The 18086-nt window shown below is 36.2% G+C and overlaps 1 protein-coding gene across 3 annotated transcripts; it reads right to left on the bottom strand.

Annotated features, from left to right (window-relative positions):
* Positions 1–376: 376 nt before the first annotated feature.
* LOC103930855 (protein REDUCED CHLOROPLAST COVERAGE 3) lies at positions 377–11952 on the bottom strand. Of its 3 annotated transcripts, none has more exons than XM_048583915.1 (24): positions 11825–11952; positions 11505–11669; positions 11222–11280; positions 10993–11085; positions 10760–10832; positions 9701–10027; positions 9393–9457; positions 6743–6874; positions 6556–6597; positions 5948–6451; positions 5618–5772; positions 4978–5452; positions 4746–4808; positions 4562–4663; positions 4141–4434; positions 3971–4063; positions 3779–3880; positions 3602–3706; positions 3373–3506; positions 3102–3285; positions 2839–2970; positions 2552–2664; positions 2385–2466; positions 377–2236 (listed from the first exon to the last, which is right to left on the bottom strand). In XM_048583915.1, exons 2-24 carry the CDS (start codon positions 11572–11574, stop codon positions 650–652), a joined length of 4986 nt encoding a protein of 1661 aa, XP_048439872.1. In that variant the 5' UTR covers positions 11575–11669; positions 11825–11952; the 3' UTR covers positions 377–649. The 3 variants fall into 3 exon arrangements, with proteins under 3 accessions (XP_048439872.1, XP_009338521.2, XP_009338520.2); XM_009340246.3 differs by having other exon boundaries at positions 11505–11634; positions 11825–11946; XM_009340245.3 differs by having other exon boundaries at positions 11505–11721; positions 11825–11933.
* Between the last annotated feature and the right edge of the window lie 6134 nt (positions 11953–18086).

Genomic DNA, 18086 nt, shown 5'->3' with positions numbered 1-18086 from the left:
AGCTTGTTATCGTTCTGGGGCTGTCAAGAGTAGTAATTGATGAAGAAAGTTGAGGTTCCACCAGTAAAACCAATTGGCAATATGGAGACTTGTCCAACCTCTTATAAGCCCTTGCAAGGTTTCTCTTTTCACCGGTCCTCACAATTGAAAGCTATTCTTCAACCTCAATTGCAGCCATAAGAGTAGGCATCATGGATTGATCTGACCTTGTTGTAATGGGTTTGCCGATCGTTTAGCTCAGTTTGCAGTAACGATTGGTGACGCATTAATTAGTTTGGACTGAGAGTCCTAACGTTATTCAGGGTGTTCTCCGTCAAGCGTACATTTGTACTTGAGTTTAAAGTTGCAATGAAAATGTCTCTGAAAAATAAATAAATAAATAAAATCAGCTCATCATCTCCATTACTCATCATTAGGAAAATTATGATACAACGATACCACCGGCATTGAAAACAGACTTTTATTCATCAAACTCAAAAAATAGGAAACAGAACATAAACTTAAGAACTGATTGCGACAACAAAAGAACCGTGTTTTCTCTTCAAAAAATTTGAGAAACTTTCTACATTATGATGCGTTATGTGAGTGACTTGAGGAGGACAGAACGATGCTTATTGGTACGTTGTTTTCGGGTTTATGATCTGTATATTCAATGAACAGAAGCCGAGATAGATTGCTGATTGTACAACCCTGCTACCCCGCTTCTCAGCTGCCGGCTTCTTCTCCTGTTTGTCACAACTGTAAATCCTTCAGCGTCCCCCCCTTCCTTATTCTTTACATCCGTTACTGTTGGTTGCTCCGAGCCACTGGATTCAGAAACCAAGTCCCTCTTTCCTTCATCTCCATAGTGAATTTTTATTATCGCACTGTCATCTTCGATGGCATCTGATTGATTCCCTTGCTTACTTTCATTTGCAGGATCCTTGTTCTGCTGCACGGATTTTACTATGAAGCTGAGCAATATCTGCCTTGCAAGCTCGGATTTCTCAGAATTGGAGATGCACTTTCTCAAGATACCATCTTCAGCTTTGCTACTGGAAATTTCTTGTCGTTCCTCCTCTGCAGCCCCACTAACTTCAAACGAAGGATTTGATTCAGTTGCAACATATGCACATTTGTCTAGAGTATCCACATGCCAAGTTTTCCCGGGAACAAACTCAGGAGCATGCGGGTTCATGATTCTTGGAGGACCAGAACCCCCTCTTTCCGTAACAGGTCTTTGAAATTTCTGAACACCTTGTCTCATGCGGAAGGAATAATTGGTTTTGTAATACAGTGACGACCGAGGACCACAAGGAACTCTAGCAGCTACTGGGGGAAGCACCGGCGCTGAAAGCATTACTTGACTGTCTCTCACATCGTATAGACTTGTAACAGCAACTGGATTTAGAGGAAGAGTAGTTGTTAGTGGTCTTGGATTGTAAGGTTTAGCAGCTGCTGAAAGCTTACTTCCATTTTTTTCTCCCGACCTTTCCTCTACAATTTCAGGGCCTGTATCTTCTGATTGGGATGCACTTGCAAGACCTGTTCCTTCCACCCCGTCATTTGGAATCACTTCAACCGCAGAGTTACCTATGCTTTCCTCAATTTTCAAAGTCTCAGCGGGAGTATTGCATGCCTTGGCTTCAGCATTTTCCACACTTAAGCCTTCAACTTTATCGTGCAGTGACTTTAGAACCGTACCTGGAGGTGCCAAAGCTACTTCTTTGTAAGATACAGATTTCGAAGCCAAATTTGTAGTTGCTGGAATAGAGGGGACTTTAGAAACAGAAGTTTTGGACTGAAGTTTAACTGAATCTTCTCCTGCACTCAGAATACGAACCTTTGACTGCTTTGGTGAATGCAAATCACTCGGAAAACTCTTAGGAGCTGAAGTCCGTGGTGGAGAAATGACATCCCTCCGGTATTTGCTTTCTCTAAAATTTGAATATTCACTCTCTGGCCTTCTTCGACCAAACTTCCGGCCAGTAGCAGTACTTCCAGACCGGCCCTTCGAATTAGCTTCTTGCCAGCCTTCATCTGAAGTTGTTTCTTCAACAGTTACGCTCATAACTGACAAACCCTTTGCAGAAATATCACCCTTTTCCTCCAGGTCCTGATGAACGGATCTATCCTCAACCGCATCAGTTTTATCATCTATCAAAATTGTAGTGTTCTCCACATCATGATTTGGCAAGTCATCATAAGCTATTGCATTTAGGTGTGCCGGAGGGATATTATCACTCGACTGATGTACCTGAAAATATGGAGAAACAATGTAAGCATATCAAATGTGGAAGATAAACTTACATCATTTTACAGTAACATCAATATTTATGCCTAAATTTTGGGCTAGCATTAGGATCAGGGATAAATGCAGACAGTAAAAGAAAAAACGTATCCACCTTTGTGCGGCGCTGCTTCCTATGTGCATCATTTACTTTCGAGTATTGATCAGGAGTAATGAAATCTAGGAGATCTGATACACTGCATAGGAGGAAAAAGTAGTTAGCACCCAACCGTGTTATCATATAATTTGGAACAAAGTACTTTGGGAATACCATATTAATACCTAAGGTGACCTTTGCTTGCAATTAATGCATCTGGCTTCGGAAATCCATTTCGTGCTGCTTCTTGCTGCTCCAGAGATTTAGATTCGAAATATTCAAGCCATGCAGCTGCGTCCTGCTCAGGAATATATAACACGTTAACATGTTGACTTTGCAACTTCAAAAAATGTCTAAGATAAGCCATGGTCACTTCATTTCTTGTAGTGAGTATCAGAGAAGGCCAATAGCACACGATGAATCAAATAAATCAAGTAGGTATAGATAGAAAAGTAATCATTCTGTAGTCAACCTGAGTACGAAGATCCTCCGGTCCAAGTTTGGCCTGAAGTATCTTAAGTGTTGTTTGCTCATGCTGCACACTGAGGGAATATGCTTCCATCAATGAGAGAGCTATGGCTATGGCATGATAGCTTGCAGCAGTCTAAAAGGGCACAAAACAAACCATGTAAGAAGTTCAGCTTACGATAAATTAATATAATCAAGGTCTTTGCAGTAAAACAGAGATGCACGCAAGCACAGCACCCAGACAGATAGAGAAAGAGAAGGAGAGACCTGTATATGATCTGCTCCTAACAGTCTCTGATTACACTTGAGAGCTTCGTGCAGGTATCTGAGAGCAACATGGACATTTCCCATGCCCTCTTCCATCATAGCCACATTGATGTATGTTGCAGCTGTGTTAGGGTGAGATAGACCACACGTAAAATGAAGAAGAAACAAAGCACGATTTACGTACCTAAACAAATACACAATGTTAAATCAGTAGTCAGAACCACAAAAGGCAGAGAGAGGAACAGACTCAAAAAAATATGTTAGTACTTACTTCAAAGCCAATTCGATGTATTGAAGACGGTAATAGAAAACAGACAGATCCCCATAGCTTTTCATGGTATCTGGATGGTCAAGCCCAAGTTCCCTTTCATTTATAGCCAGAGCCTTCTGCTGATAAATGGTCGCCTAAACAACAGATTGAAATGCAAAAGTTGTAAGAACAATATATAGAAGAGCCGGAGAAAAATATGTGTGATCTGAAATAGTTAAGAGAGTAATACCTGATTGAAATCACCAGTGTGGTAAAGAACTACTGCTACAAGGCTGTAAGCACTTGCTGTAACTCGATGATAAGGACCGCAAACAGCTATCATCTTTGCTAGTGCCTTCAAATGCAAGACGGAAAATCAGTACCACGAAAGGGATGGCATAATTTCTCATTAATATAGAGGTGGTACCTTTGTTCCAAAATTAACAGCGTCCTCAAGCTTTCCTTTATCAAGAGCAATTTTAGATGACTCCAACAAATTTCGCCCATCGGCTGACGAGCACGTAACATGCTGTCAAAGAAGAAATAAAAATAATGAACTGATATAAGAAATCCGCCAAAGCCAGGGTAAAAACAAAGGGACAAATGAACAGAATAACACCTTACACACTGGAACCATGCTAATAATGTCGTATTTGCTGAAAGGGTTTTGGAAATCCATGTCATAATCTTTTGGGGCCAACTCTAGACCAACCTGGAAAATGGGAACGTAAGGATCATGGCTGTTCTTTGATTAATATCAGTGACGTTCTCCAGTCAAAATTAAAATACCTTATGACAAAGTCCACGGAGAGTTGATAACTTCCTCAAGTGCGGAAATTCATCTTTCAGTGTCCAACCAAATCTTTTGGATAGAAATAAACGTAACCATTGCAATCTAAGGGCATCATCTTCCACCGCAGAACCTCCAAGTAGAAAATTTAAGGTTGATGCTATTGCCGCAGATAAGTCAGTTATTTTGTCAACACGGGAAATGACTGCTTCAAGCAAGTGCTTGAAAGCTCGAGTAACCATTTCATGGATACAAAGTGACTGTATATGAGGAAGATTCTCTGACAGTTCAACCTGAGCAGGAAAAGAATTATAAGCATAGACAAACTCAAATTTACACGGGCACAGTGGCCAGTGCAAAAACAAATAATAGTGAGAAAGCTTAAAAATAATGGGGTGGTGAGAGAGAGAGCTTCCATACCACACGACCCAAAGAGCGCATCTTCAGTCCCCTTAAATGCATGAAGTCTGTCAATGTGCGCCCATCAACTGGAGAAAGTTCAAGTGATCCGAAGTCTGTTACCTAATAAAGTAACAGAATTAGATCGTAAGCTATACAGAAGACAGTTCTTCTGTGCTAAGGCAAAGTGGAAAAAGAATATTACCAGCTTTGGCAAGGCAATTTCATCATAATATTTGTGTGCCATCTTGATAAGCTCATCTGCTGACTGCCAGTGTCACAACAAGCAAAGCTTGAACTGTTACTCTCAATGACTCAAAAAACACAACTACACATCATAAAAAAAGTGGCAGTAACCTTTTTTTCTCTTTTGCAATGAATGGCACACAGTTTGTAAACAATTATAAATTTGAACGGTTAAAATAAGTCTAGTAAACCTTTAGGTGAAGATTGGTTCCCGTTTCTCGGAGGCGCAAAAAGGCTTCTTCTGAGATTAACTGTTTCAGTTCTGCCTCATCATCGATATCTCCATTCTCTAGCTCTACTGTTCGGCTTTCACTTGAATCAATTTCTTCCTCGTCATATGTTCTGCTTTCTCCAACTGTTTTCTTTTCCCTCTTCTTCAAAAGTTTAAATTGCTTTCCCAGACCTTTCACAATCGGTTCAGCCTCTTTATCAACCTTAGGACCATCAGAGTTGTTAACCGTAGCGGTTTCCTGCTTTTGTAAATGCTGCACCCAGCAAGAACCAAGCTCCCATCTGATAGGTCTTTCCGAACTGGCAGGCTCATTTTCTAGATTTTTCAAGTTCTCTTTTATTACTTTCCGAACCAGACATGTAGAAGTTTCTAAACTATCCAAATCACTGGGAACCAATGATTCAGTTTTGGACTTCTGAAGCAGAACCCTCAAGCTGTAGAAAATTTTACATTTGGTCAGTCAGTACACATAAATAATATGCACGGTACTATATAGCATGTATCCATAAGAAGGATGAAAAGCTTCCTTAGAAAATTCAACCGTTCTATAGGATAGAACTGCAGTCCAAATTTTAAAATTAAAAGCACAAAGTTCAAACCTGTTAACATTGAGAGAATTAGCTCCTCCATCTGGTTGATCTTCAATATCAATATCTTTAGCCTCGCGGTTGCCCTTCTTTATGTTACCGACAACTTTAACTGTTGCAGTATATCCACAGTGCCTTACATTAACTACACCCAACGACGGAGTATCCTGCAAAAGCATTTTGTTTCATCTCTTCATGCTAACCGCAGATATTGAAGAAAAATATGGTCCCTAACAATACAAAAAACTAACTTTCAAGGATGGTCAGAGGACTTGGGTTCATCATTTACTGAACAGGCATCGATACGAATACACAGAAACTTACAATTACAAGTATACTTACATGAACAACTACGCTCTCATCAGAAGTTAACCCCTTAAGTAAAAGCCTCTGCGCATCCTCCTTGGTTGAAAAATCAGATTTTGGCCATGCATCTGTCGTATCACGTTTTACAACAATGGACAAGTCTCCAATGCGATCCTCGAAAAGAATGGAGCCTTGAGAACAATTCAGTGTCTTCTTTGCATTCACATTGGAGTCTATTACACCGCGTATTGCTGAAGCAGCTTTAAAGACTGCAACGTCAATAAATCTACTATGAAGCAAAAATGCCTTCCGGTCTCGAACAACCCTTTCTTCTTCAGTTTTGCAAGGCAGGGAAGCCAGTATTGCAAAATCCGTAGCCCATGGTCGAAGATCATATTCGCCATTTCTTCCCTGGCCTCCACCATTTCCACCCCAATTTTCATCTTCGGCTGGCAGGGGTGGAAATTCCGATGGAGACTCAGCAACTGATGGAGGGACAAGCCATGTATTTGCTCGGAAACCAAATGGAAGATCGCCAAACTAAACAAATACCGAAAGAGAAAAAAACCACACGAAGATTAAAGAATAAGCTCAAACGTTACACATTTCAACTCAAGTACATCGACACCAAAACCATTCCAAACCTTGTTATGATCTACAAAAGCTTTCGTCAAGGATTCATATGCCTGCAAGTTAACAGATCATATCTAGTTAAACAGAAATCAAACCATGCAAAAAAGCTGATGGGGACGATTCCAAAGATCTTCTAAGAATCTAAAAAACGTATGTTGCTAACATGTTTCAAGTAAAAGAAAAGGTATAAGCTCGCACATTTGCAAAGGCTCTGCTGAACTGCTGCAGAAGATCCACGAGCGAGTGGCTTTGTAAAAACTGCTTTCCCACAGTGTAAAACCCTTTGACAGATGCAACAACTTGTACTTGCTTCCCATTGCAAATCTTAATCTGCATTCATTCATCACAGTTCAGAAAGGTAAAGTACTACCATAACAACTTCTAGACAGATGATCATAAAAGGAAACAATTTGGATAACAAAAACAACCAATCAAACACAAGTGCAGATGTGAACAACTTGATGCCAGTAAAAGGATGACCTCAAGCCAAAAAGGCTCTCTACTTTTCAAGAGACGGGGGGAACGTCTATGCTATACCCTTGCTTTGTAAAGAGATTGCTTCCACGACTCGAATCCGTGACCTTTCAACAACTTTTTCGTTGCATCAAAAAGCTCTATCCCTATTATTTTTATAGCTATTGTATTCAAGCGATATTCTAATATAATTTATAATTCTAAATTAGGAAAATGGGTATTTGAACTTGGGTGGAGCGGGAAGCATACAGTTCTAGTCAATTTGGCTATGCTTAAGTCTATAATATATCCTTAATATTTAAAATAATTTTAATAATAGTTTTTAAGAGCTACAAAAAGTATTGCAATATTTCAAACTGCTTCTTTTCCTTATTCCAACTAATCTTTAATTATTCTCTTTTCCTACTCTTGACCTCATTACCTTTTACACATGTTGTTGAAACTTGAAACCCAACCAAGCTATTGTCCTTTTCTTTTTAATCAAAATGAGAAATTCAAACTTGGACGTCTTTTGAGATTTGAGAAAGAAAATACCAATAGCTAAATATCAAGAATAGGGTAACCGTTCTTAATTTCAAATATTTTTAGTTTTTATTTTATTTTTTCGAAATAAAATCTTTTGCTTATTCCAACTAATCTTAATTCTCTTTTCCTACTTTTGACCTCATCACCTTTAACATGTGTTGTTGAAACTTGAGACCCACTTTTTAATCGAGAAATTCAAACTTGAATGTCTTTCAAGATTTGAGAAAGAAAATATCAATAGCTACACATCAAGACTAGGGTAAGCGCTTTTAATCACTCGAGATTCAAATCTTTTCTAGTTTTTATTTTATTTTCTTAAAAATAAAAAGGTCTTTGCAAGACATGGAGCAAATAGGATCCGACTTCTCTGCTCTCCCACTTTCCATACACTTTCATCCCCTCTTATTTTGTACGGTCATGGTTAAACCACGTCAATATTTTATATTGATTTTTTTTATAAAGATAAGAAGATAAAAAACAATAGTAATATAAAATTTTGACATGACTTAATCGTGATCGTACAAATAAAAAGAAATGAAAATGTATGAAAAGTGAAAGAGAAAGAAGCCAGGAGCAAATATTGTAATACTAGTTCAACCCCCATCTGACAGAGATCTAACATTTGTTGTAAAAGATTTCAAAATCTTTAGCCACCAAACGACAAAAAAAAAAGTACTATTTAATATTTATTGCCCAATAGTCCAAGTGGTTGGACCACTGCAGTAGCACATCAACAAACAAAATATTAAAAACACTGTTACACTATTAAATATAGAATCATGATATTTTTTGTTTTTAAAAAACTGAGCCTGCTGAACAAGCAATTGTGACTATTTAAATTTGATCTAATAACTACAATTATTATAACTTTAACGAGCTCTCTATTTATAATTGTTTAATCAAATTTTAACGGTCATGATTATCTGTTCAGTAGACTCAGTTTTTTAAGATTAGGAGAGGATCGTGATCCGAATATGTACAATATTTTTCTCGTGCCTATGCCTAATCTATGTCCCTACCACAAAGGAGTTCGCATTTACATTATAGGCACGTGGGGATCGTGCAACTATTTTAAATATAAAATAAATATATATAGTTGAAGGTGATAAAATGAGGGTAATAAAATAGAAATTAACTTACCTTTACCCAAATTGATATATTTGTTCTAGGTGATTTATTTTTTTTTATTTTTATACAAACGATTAAATTGTTGATTGTTAAGAGGAAAATGGATTGGTAGGTATCAAACCCTCGTCAAGATGTATAAGCATAATTGTTTTTTAGTACTGTTATAAAGTTATACATGTATTTATTAGAAGTGACTGACTAAACGGATTTTTTGAAGAAACAAATTTACAAAGTGTTCCAGAAATTCCTGTAAATACACCATACTTTCACAATTTTTATGGAGCCAAGGCTCTCTGAAATACATTATTGACCAAGAAAAAAAAAAAGAAACAAAAATATAAAAATACTAACAAAAAAATCTAAACTACCGACTAACAAAATTTTATTTGTCAACCAAAAGAGAGTGAAGAGACCAAATTAACCATGTCAACAAAATCAAAGAAAAATAACCAAAATAAAAGTTGTGGGAAATTACACACAAAGTAACTTTATTGTTTCTCTTCCAAGGTTTTCTCCCAAACAAAATAAGATTTTGGTGACAAGATAATTATTCAAAAACAGTCGGAATAATCTCTTTAACGACGAAATATACTTTGAAGGTCATCACAAAAAACTTTAACAATCAATTTATATTTTCTCTTTTTATAAATTATATTTTTTAAAATTTTAATAAGCACATGCTTAGTTCGTATAAAATTGCTAGCAGTAACAATGAAAATACCTGAATTTGAAAATAGTCACCATCGTGCCTCTCATGTGCATCCTCCAAGTTGCATCTCTTCAAATCTACAGAACCATTAGATTAGAGGAGGAAAAATCAATACAAAAAATTAAATATTTTTCCATGTTTTCTCGTGAACCAAGCATGAGAATAATTGTCGGTGTAACGTATGCACCGATACTGTAATATCTCGATTCAAGCACGCATTGAACTTACGTAAACAATGCATTATTGGAGCTAAACATTACGTGACGATAAATTTGTTAAAACTGATGATTGGGAAATTGAATAAAAAATAAGAGACTCACGGAGAATTGGAGGGGAGAGGTGAGAGAAAGAGAAGAACTCATAGAAGTCGGAGAGCTTCGGCGTCGGATGAATGGCGACCATCCCGAGGCTCTCCGAGATGGCCGAAAAGGACGGTTCGGAATGCGGTGAAGTCGGACGGCCATCTCCCGCATCGGACGGAGATGGAGGGCCCGAGGTCCTGGTCTGAGGCCTACTGCCATTCTTCTTAGACTTGGAGTCCGGGTTGGTGGCGGATCGTTTGGGCTTGGCGAATCGGGTCGTGCAGGCCACCAGGTCCAGCAATCGCCGCACGTGAGCCTCAGCTTGGGCTTCATCGCTATAGTCCTCTGAAAAAATGTAAATACTAAAAAAATGTAATCTGAAAAATAATAAAACATAAATTCCTCAAAATCGTTTGTCTGATTTATTTATTTTCTTCCAAAAAAATAATTTTTATTTTGCATTTTTACACGAGAAATATTTGGATGGAAGTGAAACTAAACAATTCTTTTAAGAGAGAATATTACTCCTATTTCTCTCTCAGCACTACTCTTATTCATTTTTTACATTTAAATTGAATAAATAAATAAAAATCAAGAGGTAGATATTAAAGGAGTCTGTTATTAAAAGGAAAATGTGAGAATCATTTTCCAACAACTTATATAGTCAGATGTCTAACATATTATATTGTACATTTATCAATCGATTAAACTACTAATTTCATAATATAATATATCAGACTGTATAATAACCAAACAATATCACAAAAAAGGGTAGGGAATAATAAAATATTGTATGACTCGAATTACTAGCTCCTCAACCCCCACGCAAAGATTGAAAATCTTGAGACCACTAAATTCAAATAAAGAAATGTTGTATTTTACCGAAACTATCGCATACGCTGCCTTCATGTGACAATTAAGTTTTGGCTTTTTAGTATATAAAAAACCTAAAACCCAAAATGGTAATTTCAGTTAAAATAACAACAAAAGTGAGAATAGCAACAAAAAGATTGGCGGTTGCCAGTCTGGTTTTGATACTGAAATTACTGGAATGGACAGATTGGAGGATCCACCCACCTTCAACCATTTTCAAAACACAGGGTTTCAGGCTAACAACTTCCACCTTTTCATTCAATTTTTTCCCCTTGACCTGCGAAAAAACACAAACAAAATTCATGTTGATTGAAAAAGAGGATTGAAAAATCAGTCCTGTTCGCCTGAATTTCAGTTCAATTCAGACGAACAGGACTGATACCATGAAAAGAGTTCTTGAAAGGTAAAATAAATAATTAAATTTGAAAAAGGCTTACTTCATGAGAGAGGGAATAGTTTGTAAGATGGCATGTCTCCACATTTACAGCCAGTAATTTTTTCACATCAAGTATCTTGTCAGTGGAGATGCCCTTCATGTAAAAATAAAACCATCATTAGCCAATAATTTACTTTTATTTTACAATAATTAGGTAAAATAATGCTAATTTTGGTTTCAAATATGATTTTTTTAAAGAGAAAATGAATTAATTAAGAAGAATTGGGCACCTTAAGAATGACTTGTGTGTCGTATGGGGTAATGACAGTTATGTCAAGAACACTGGGAACTGCAAATTACAAAACATGAAAACACAATTAGTACATAATCAGAGGGAATTAATTTTTTTTTACTATAAACGATATTACTACTTTAAAATATACTAAAAACGGGGGAATGAAGAGAGTTTGAACCCGGAATGCATTGGATTGAAGAGAAACGCTCTATCTATGAAGGTATTTCACTACTTAAGGGGAGATTAAAATTGCACAAAAATGGAGAAATGAAATTTACCCTTCTCTTCTTTCTTCTTCTTGTCTGACTTGGACTTGTTGTTCTTGCCTCTCCCTGACTTTGGTGCCATTGGACTGGATTCGATTCGATTCGATTCGACGACAAATTGTAGGAAGTATTTGGAAACAACCTGAGGAACCCAATTGAGAAACAACTTGAATTCCACTGGAGTTAACCAGAATCAGTATCACACTGAATAAACATGCAGAAACAGAGGCTGAAAAGGCAGAGGAGGAAGAACAAAGATAAAGAAGATAAGCGAGAGTGAAGAGAGAGAGAGATATATATGTGCGTGTGTGTATCTAGGAGATAGGGCTTACAATCTCTTTAGGATTTGCGAGCAATTGTGGCCTCACCTTCTGGCTAAAACAATTAACTCTCTCTCTCTCTCTCTCTCTCTCTACTCAGAGAGAGAAGGATGAATTGGCTTTATAAGAACAGGGGCAGGTCAGGGATGGGGAGACCCCATGCACCAGAGAAGTAATGGTGGGAGGTGAGAATGTGACCGTTGAGTGGGCGACACGTGTCATAGGATCGTGTGGCCGATATTTTTGTTTTATCACGTGTTTGGCACCTTAGATTTTCCCAAGGTAATATGGGAAAATAATATGAAGAGCGGAATTCACAGCATCTCTTGGTCCGGTCATGACAGAACCCTAATTTTTATCACAATTTTCATGGCTTTTAGTGTTTGTATTTTGCTACAATTACCACCTACGTGCTTCTCGTATTTTTAAATCTCACATTCGTTTTCGGTAGGATACTTATTTGTCCCGCTTGTTTTGTTAGGATCAACGGTATATTCTACAAAGGGTGAGTGCTAAAGAGTTCATCTATTTTTTAATTATATTTTGCAAGGTTCTAAAAGATATTGGACACTAGTCGGGTGGTTGGCTAGGGCCTAGCGCCTAGGCGGACATCTAGGCGGATTTAACTAAATCTACTATATTTCGTATAAATAAGTATCTATTTATATTTAAAATATATATAATTTCATTATAAACTACAAAATAGAATGATATATATATATATATTATGAGCTATTGGAACATAATGAAAACATGGGAAACAAGCATATAATGTATGTTCATTCAAATATTCAACAAGTATCTTACAATTTATTAAAAAAAATAAAATGTAAATTAAAGTTACCTATTTTCTGTTTAAGTGAGTCGTAATCTATGCGGGTTTGGGCGGGTTAGACGAGTGCCTAGGAGGGCGCCTCAGTAGGTATAGACATTATTTCTTAATTTTCAAACACCTTTGCATTAATGCGATGACTAGCCGCCTAACGTCTAGGCGGGGATTTTTAGAACAGTGATATTTTATAAAATATATGATGTCAGTTAATCATTGAATTTCATGTTTAAATTTTTTTAAAAGAGTATCTAATTATTAACCCCACATCATGTAGTTTACAAATTATATGGGCTTTTAGCATTTTCCTTCTTTGTAAATATTAACTATAGAGTTTTGAAAAGAAACACATAAATTTCTGCACTCTCATCTTCTCCACACTTTATTATCTTTTTTAAGTCTTTGAATTGACAAAATCAAAACATATACTTAAATGAGGTCAAAAGGAAAGAATAATGTAGAAGTAACAATTGAAGTCTGAAAATCAATTGGCGATGTAACGAGAGATGTTAAATGCATTCGAAATGACATTTGACATTTGTTGTTTGTTGAAAAGTACTTCAATCGACCATATGTAAGATATTAATCTTACCTAGACAGCATAATAAATGATATAGATTACATTTTCCTCGTTGAAGTAGAATTGTAGAACAGAGAAGTGAAGGAGGTATTTTGTTTATCCTCCCCCCACCCCCCAACCCCCCAAAAATTTTAGCCGGTTACAACCCCCCTCTAATGTTAGATTTTGGAAACTTCCATACAGTTTAAAATATGTGACCTTTATGTCTCAAATTTAACAGTTTTCTTTCTATAGTACGTACTACCATGTGGTCTAGAAAATCAACTGTTAGATCATGCATATAGAAATATAATGAATTTTTACAACGGTTAAATCATAAAATTTCTAACACTGAGTAGGAATTATCCTCGTAGTCAAATCCCAAAATTACATCTCTACATTGAAATAACTCTCGGTGCATTATATCATTTGAGACGCAAATAAGTGCAATACTAGATGCAATCAGAATCATGCAAAATCTTCAAAAAAAATCCAAACATTTTGTCTGAATTATCTTTGCAGTGATGTGGAATTTCTGAAAGTGTATGAGGCCGATGTAGAACTCAGTATTGTAAAGCCAATGAGAACAATGTTGGAAGAAAATCTGCTTCAAAACATCATCTATTTAAATATGCCTGACCATCCTAGGATGGGATGGATGCATCATCACTTTATATACAATTTGCTTCCATCAAATAGTTGGTTTCATTTTTGCAATGATTATCTGGTTCAATAATGCATTTCTATAAAATCAACCCCAACTTGATGTGTATATCGACAAGAAAATTAGCAACGGTGATTAGGCCTACCAATCAGACCCAACTTGTTGAGTATATCTTTATATATCAAGAGAAGGGCTGATGAACAATGTTTTTTGGTGTCATAAGCTTCACTAAAAGGAATGCCCATCAAACAAAAAACTTCAAAAGCAACCTAAATTAATGCATCAAATGTGGCAGAAGTATTTTCATCATTTTAACAGTATTTTTTTAATAATTAAATTTTTTTGTACAGTTTTTTTTTAAATTTTAAATTTTAATAATTAGTATCTCACAATAGACTAGTAATAATGTGATTCAATTAGTTGTTCATTAAATTTTATTTTCTCTATTTTTAAACACGTTCAAAACATCTTAAAAGACGTGTAATGCCGGTTATAAAAAATATATTTCCACATGCGGATAATAGTGTGATTAAATTAGTCGTCAAATGATTGTTTTTTTTTTTTTTTTTTTTAAACAAACGATATTATCTACACTAAGGGGGAGGGGGTGGGTTTAGCCTCACAATGAGCTAGCAATAATGTGATTCAATCAAATGTTTATTAAATATTATTTTCTTGATTCTTAATATAAATTCAATAGAGATCGATTTTATTATGTGGATTTAGCTGCTTTAATTGGTTTATGAGGTGTTTCTTCTAACATAATCTAAGATTATTCATTAACTTCAAATATTTGACTTTTCTTTTATCAATTTACGCATATAAATACATTTAAAACGTGTAAGTGATTCAAAAGATGCCTTTTGTCACGCGCTGCATAAAGGGTAGTCGACAAGAAAATTAAGTGAAACGGCCTGCCTGCTCTTATTAAGATTGTTAAGTAATTGACATGACAGAATTATACACCTCAATGGCAAATTGCAATGTTCTTGTCTATTCTAACTTGTTCAAAATTTTCCTTTGTAATTGTTTCGTTTGGGTCAATTTTGTTTTACTAAAAAGGGGACTAGTTACTAGCTTCGTCACGACAGTCCACATTTTTGGAAGTCGGAAAGACTCATAGAGGCATTTCAGCCTCCTTTTAACCATCATCATGTGATTCACCAACGCTAGGAATCGAACTCAGGACGTGAGTATGGAATACGAGCATGAAATTCGTTCCCAATCACTAAACCACGCCGTTATTTATTATGCTAGTATAGTTTAATTTGTTTTGTTTGGTGGGTGAGTTGTTTCTCTCAGTTATATTATAAACTTCTCAGGTACGATTGATGGGTTGCTAATGTCTTTTTTTTTTTTTTTTTTTTTTTTTTTCTTTTTTGAATAAACGATATTATCTACACTAATGGAGATAGTTAGGCTAAGCATCACTTACAAACGAAGAGGAATACTACTAAACTGTAGTAATAATTGACTGCTAATGTCTTAGTTGTAGAGAGGTTTTAAGTTCCTGTTTTTGTTTTTTTGGTTGAGTAGAGGTTTTAAGTTCAAAAGTATGTAAAAACAATTTGTTCTTGGTTTATTGGAAACAGATTTATGTATGCTATACTTGTAGCACTATTTCCTCTGTCATAAAACCATCATTAAAAATAAGGGAGTTTTAACGAAACACTCTCGGTACTGTTTACTTTAACGAAAAACCACATTTTTACTCTAAAATGTCACTTATAATACTATTCACTTACAACACATTTTTGTTATTTGATTAAAACTCAAAGTTTTCATACCTTTTTCGTTAGTTTTCCTTGAAAATAAACGTTTAGGATAGCTTGTAGCACTCATTAGGGTTTACTATTGTGTTGGGGAGAAACAAAAATATTGTCATCCTTGGTAGGGGAATATGATAACGTCATTCCCTTTGGAGTTTGCAGTTTGCACCGATTGAGGAGTGATGAACGAAACAATGGACGCTCCAGTTGCTAGTACCCATCTCTCCAAATATGCCAAAAACATTTTATTCTAGTCAATTTTTTTTTCTTATTTTTACATGGTCAATACAAACTATTACATAGCAAAAATTGGAGCTTCCGTCGCATTTTCTCCATTTTTTGTCTCTCTTTCGTTCTAATAAAAAAATTTCTCATATACTTTGTATATGTCCATATGTTAGTATTAATTAAGAGGTCAAATGCATATACAGTTAGTCGGAGAAAATATTTAAATCCAGAATCATACACATCCATAAAATAAGTAGTCGTGTACCCTAGGGAACTTCACTAATAATTTTTCGTTAACTTTCCATAACTGTTTTTTTATTGATTTATTTATACTATCTTAGTATCTTTCATAACATGTTCGGTTGATGAATCTGCCAACGTACGGGTCTCTCTATATCTGTATGTTTTTGTTGTACATAAGAGGGTTTAATATTAGTTCCTACAGAATAGGAGGAGAGAGATTATGACACTCCAAACTCTTATGATTTGGTTCTGTTCAATGTTGGTTTGAGTAGATCTATAGTGTTGATACACTCCGACTCGGAATGTTCACTATAACTATGAATCGAGTTGTGATGGTCAACACCTGAAAGGTGACGAAACCATAAAATATAGTGATGTAGAAAATGTGAATAAATTTAAACTTAAAAGTGCCTAAAGACAAGAGTGCGCTATGAGCGGGAATGAATCCATTTCACACGCGACGTCAGAGCATAAGTAAAGTACAGTAGTGTGGGTAAGGATCATACCCTCAGAGGTAGCACCTACTGAGATTCGTCAAGAATCCTCGTCGATACGAACTTTCAGTAGCTAAAACCTGGAGGGGTGAAAAAAACAAGGGTGAGTGGGCCTGAAAAATAAAGTTTTAATAAAAACCTTTTGAAAACGTTATAACCCATCGCTGTAAAACCTGTATAGTTTCCAGAAAATAATACTACGTATATACGTAACACAATGCACAAAGACAGTAAAAAACCAAGTTTGCCATGTCATAACTTTTTAACACTGAAATATGTAAGCCAGGTGTGAAAATCAAGGTAAAATAATATGCCAGCCGAAGTCACCTAATGTGACCTGTATGGCTAAACCTATAGCTCATCAACCTATGCCTGCACACAAGTTGGAACCACCTAATGTGGTTTGTACGATAGGTTAGGTGTAAATAAGTACATTCAAGTGCTATGATCATATGAAGGTTGTGCGATGAATCGCGGGTCATCTACGAGTCGGAACCACCTATTGTGGTCTGTACGACAGACTGGCACCAGACTTGGATCCAAGGTGAGTGTACGGTGCGGGAGGTGAACGACCACATAAAGGCTGTGCCCTAGCCTCGGGCAGGAGCACAAACACCGGGGTGTAAGATAATGAGCTCTAAATGTATCTACGCATAACCATACACAATACAACCACTATCATCATAATGTACTCACCTGAAGCTTACCTGGGCCTCTGCATCATTATTTGATATTATGCAAAACTATACTAATGCAAATACTAAAATATAATGCATCTTTGACATGGCATTTAAATCGTAAATTCATTTAAAAACAATTTCTGGAAATTGTAAAGCATATATACGTATATATATAGAAAACAAAAGCCCACTCACCTAGAGTTCGCGCTACAACTCCCTAGCCCAAACATCGAGGCGCCACGAACGATTGGCGCCTAGAACAATTATCAAACCACATCTCAAAATCCTTATGAATAGAACACATAACTTACATAAAACACATCTCCAAGGACGTTCAAGAATGATTTGAGACCCATTGACCAAAAGTCAACTGTCGGCCAAAGATTGATGGTAGGGTCTACAAACCTACATAACTTGATTTGAAAGATCCGCACCTTAGATTTCTGATCCGTAACTTCCAAATATCCACATTATGCTTCTAAAACATCATACTAAAGTTTCATTACGATCTAACGGTTGGATCGTCACTTCAAATAATAATCAGGTGATGTGCCGTAATGGAACTAGGTTCACAATAATCCAATCACATCATACGGATATCAAATCTGAGATCAATATATCGATTTAGCGTAAAATAGCATCAGCGGCCCACTGGCCACACGCCGCCGCCGATGGTGGTCGGCCGCCTCGACTCGCCAGAAAATTCAATTATTTCTAAAAATTCTCAAACTTCACAGAAATGAAAATCTCAGGGAGTGGAGAAACTTTCATACATGTGACTAAGGCCAATTTGGCTGGGAAAAGCCTC

Source organism: the organism of the source record quoted next, unplaced genomic scaffold (assembly GCF_019419815.1).
Source record: "Pyrus x bretschneideri cultivar Hongxiangsu unplaced genomic scaffold, Pyrus_bretschneideri_v1 Contig20, whole genome shotgun sequence".
Lineage (NCBI taxonomy): Eukaryota > Viridiplantae > Streptophyta > Magnoliopsida > Rosales > Rosaceae > Pyrus > Pyrus x bretschneideri.
Note: the sequence above shows the minus strand (reverse complement) of the source record. Positions and strands in the feature narration are given on the sequence as shown.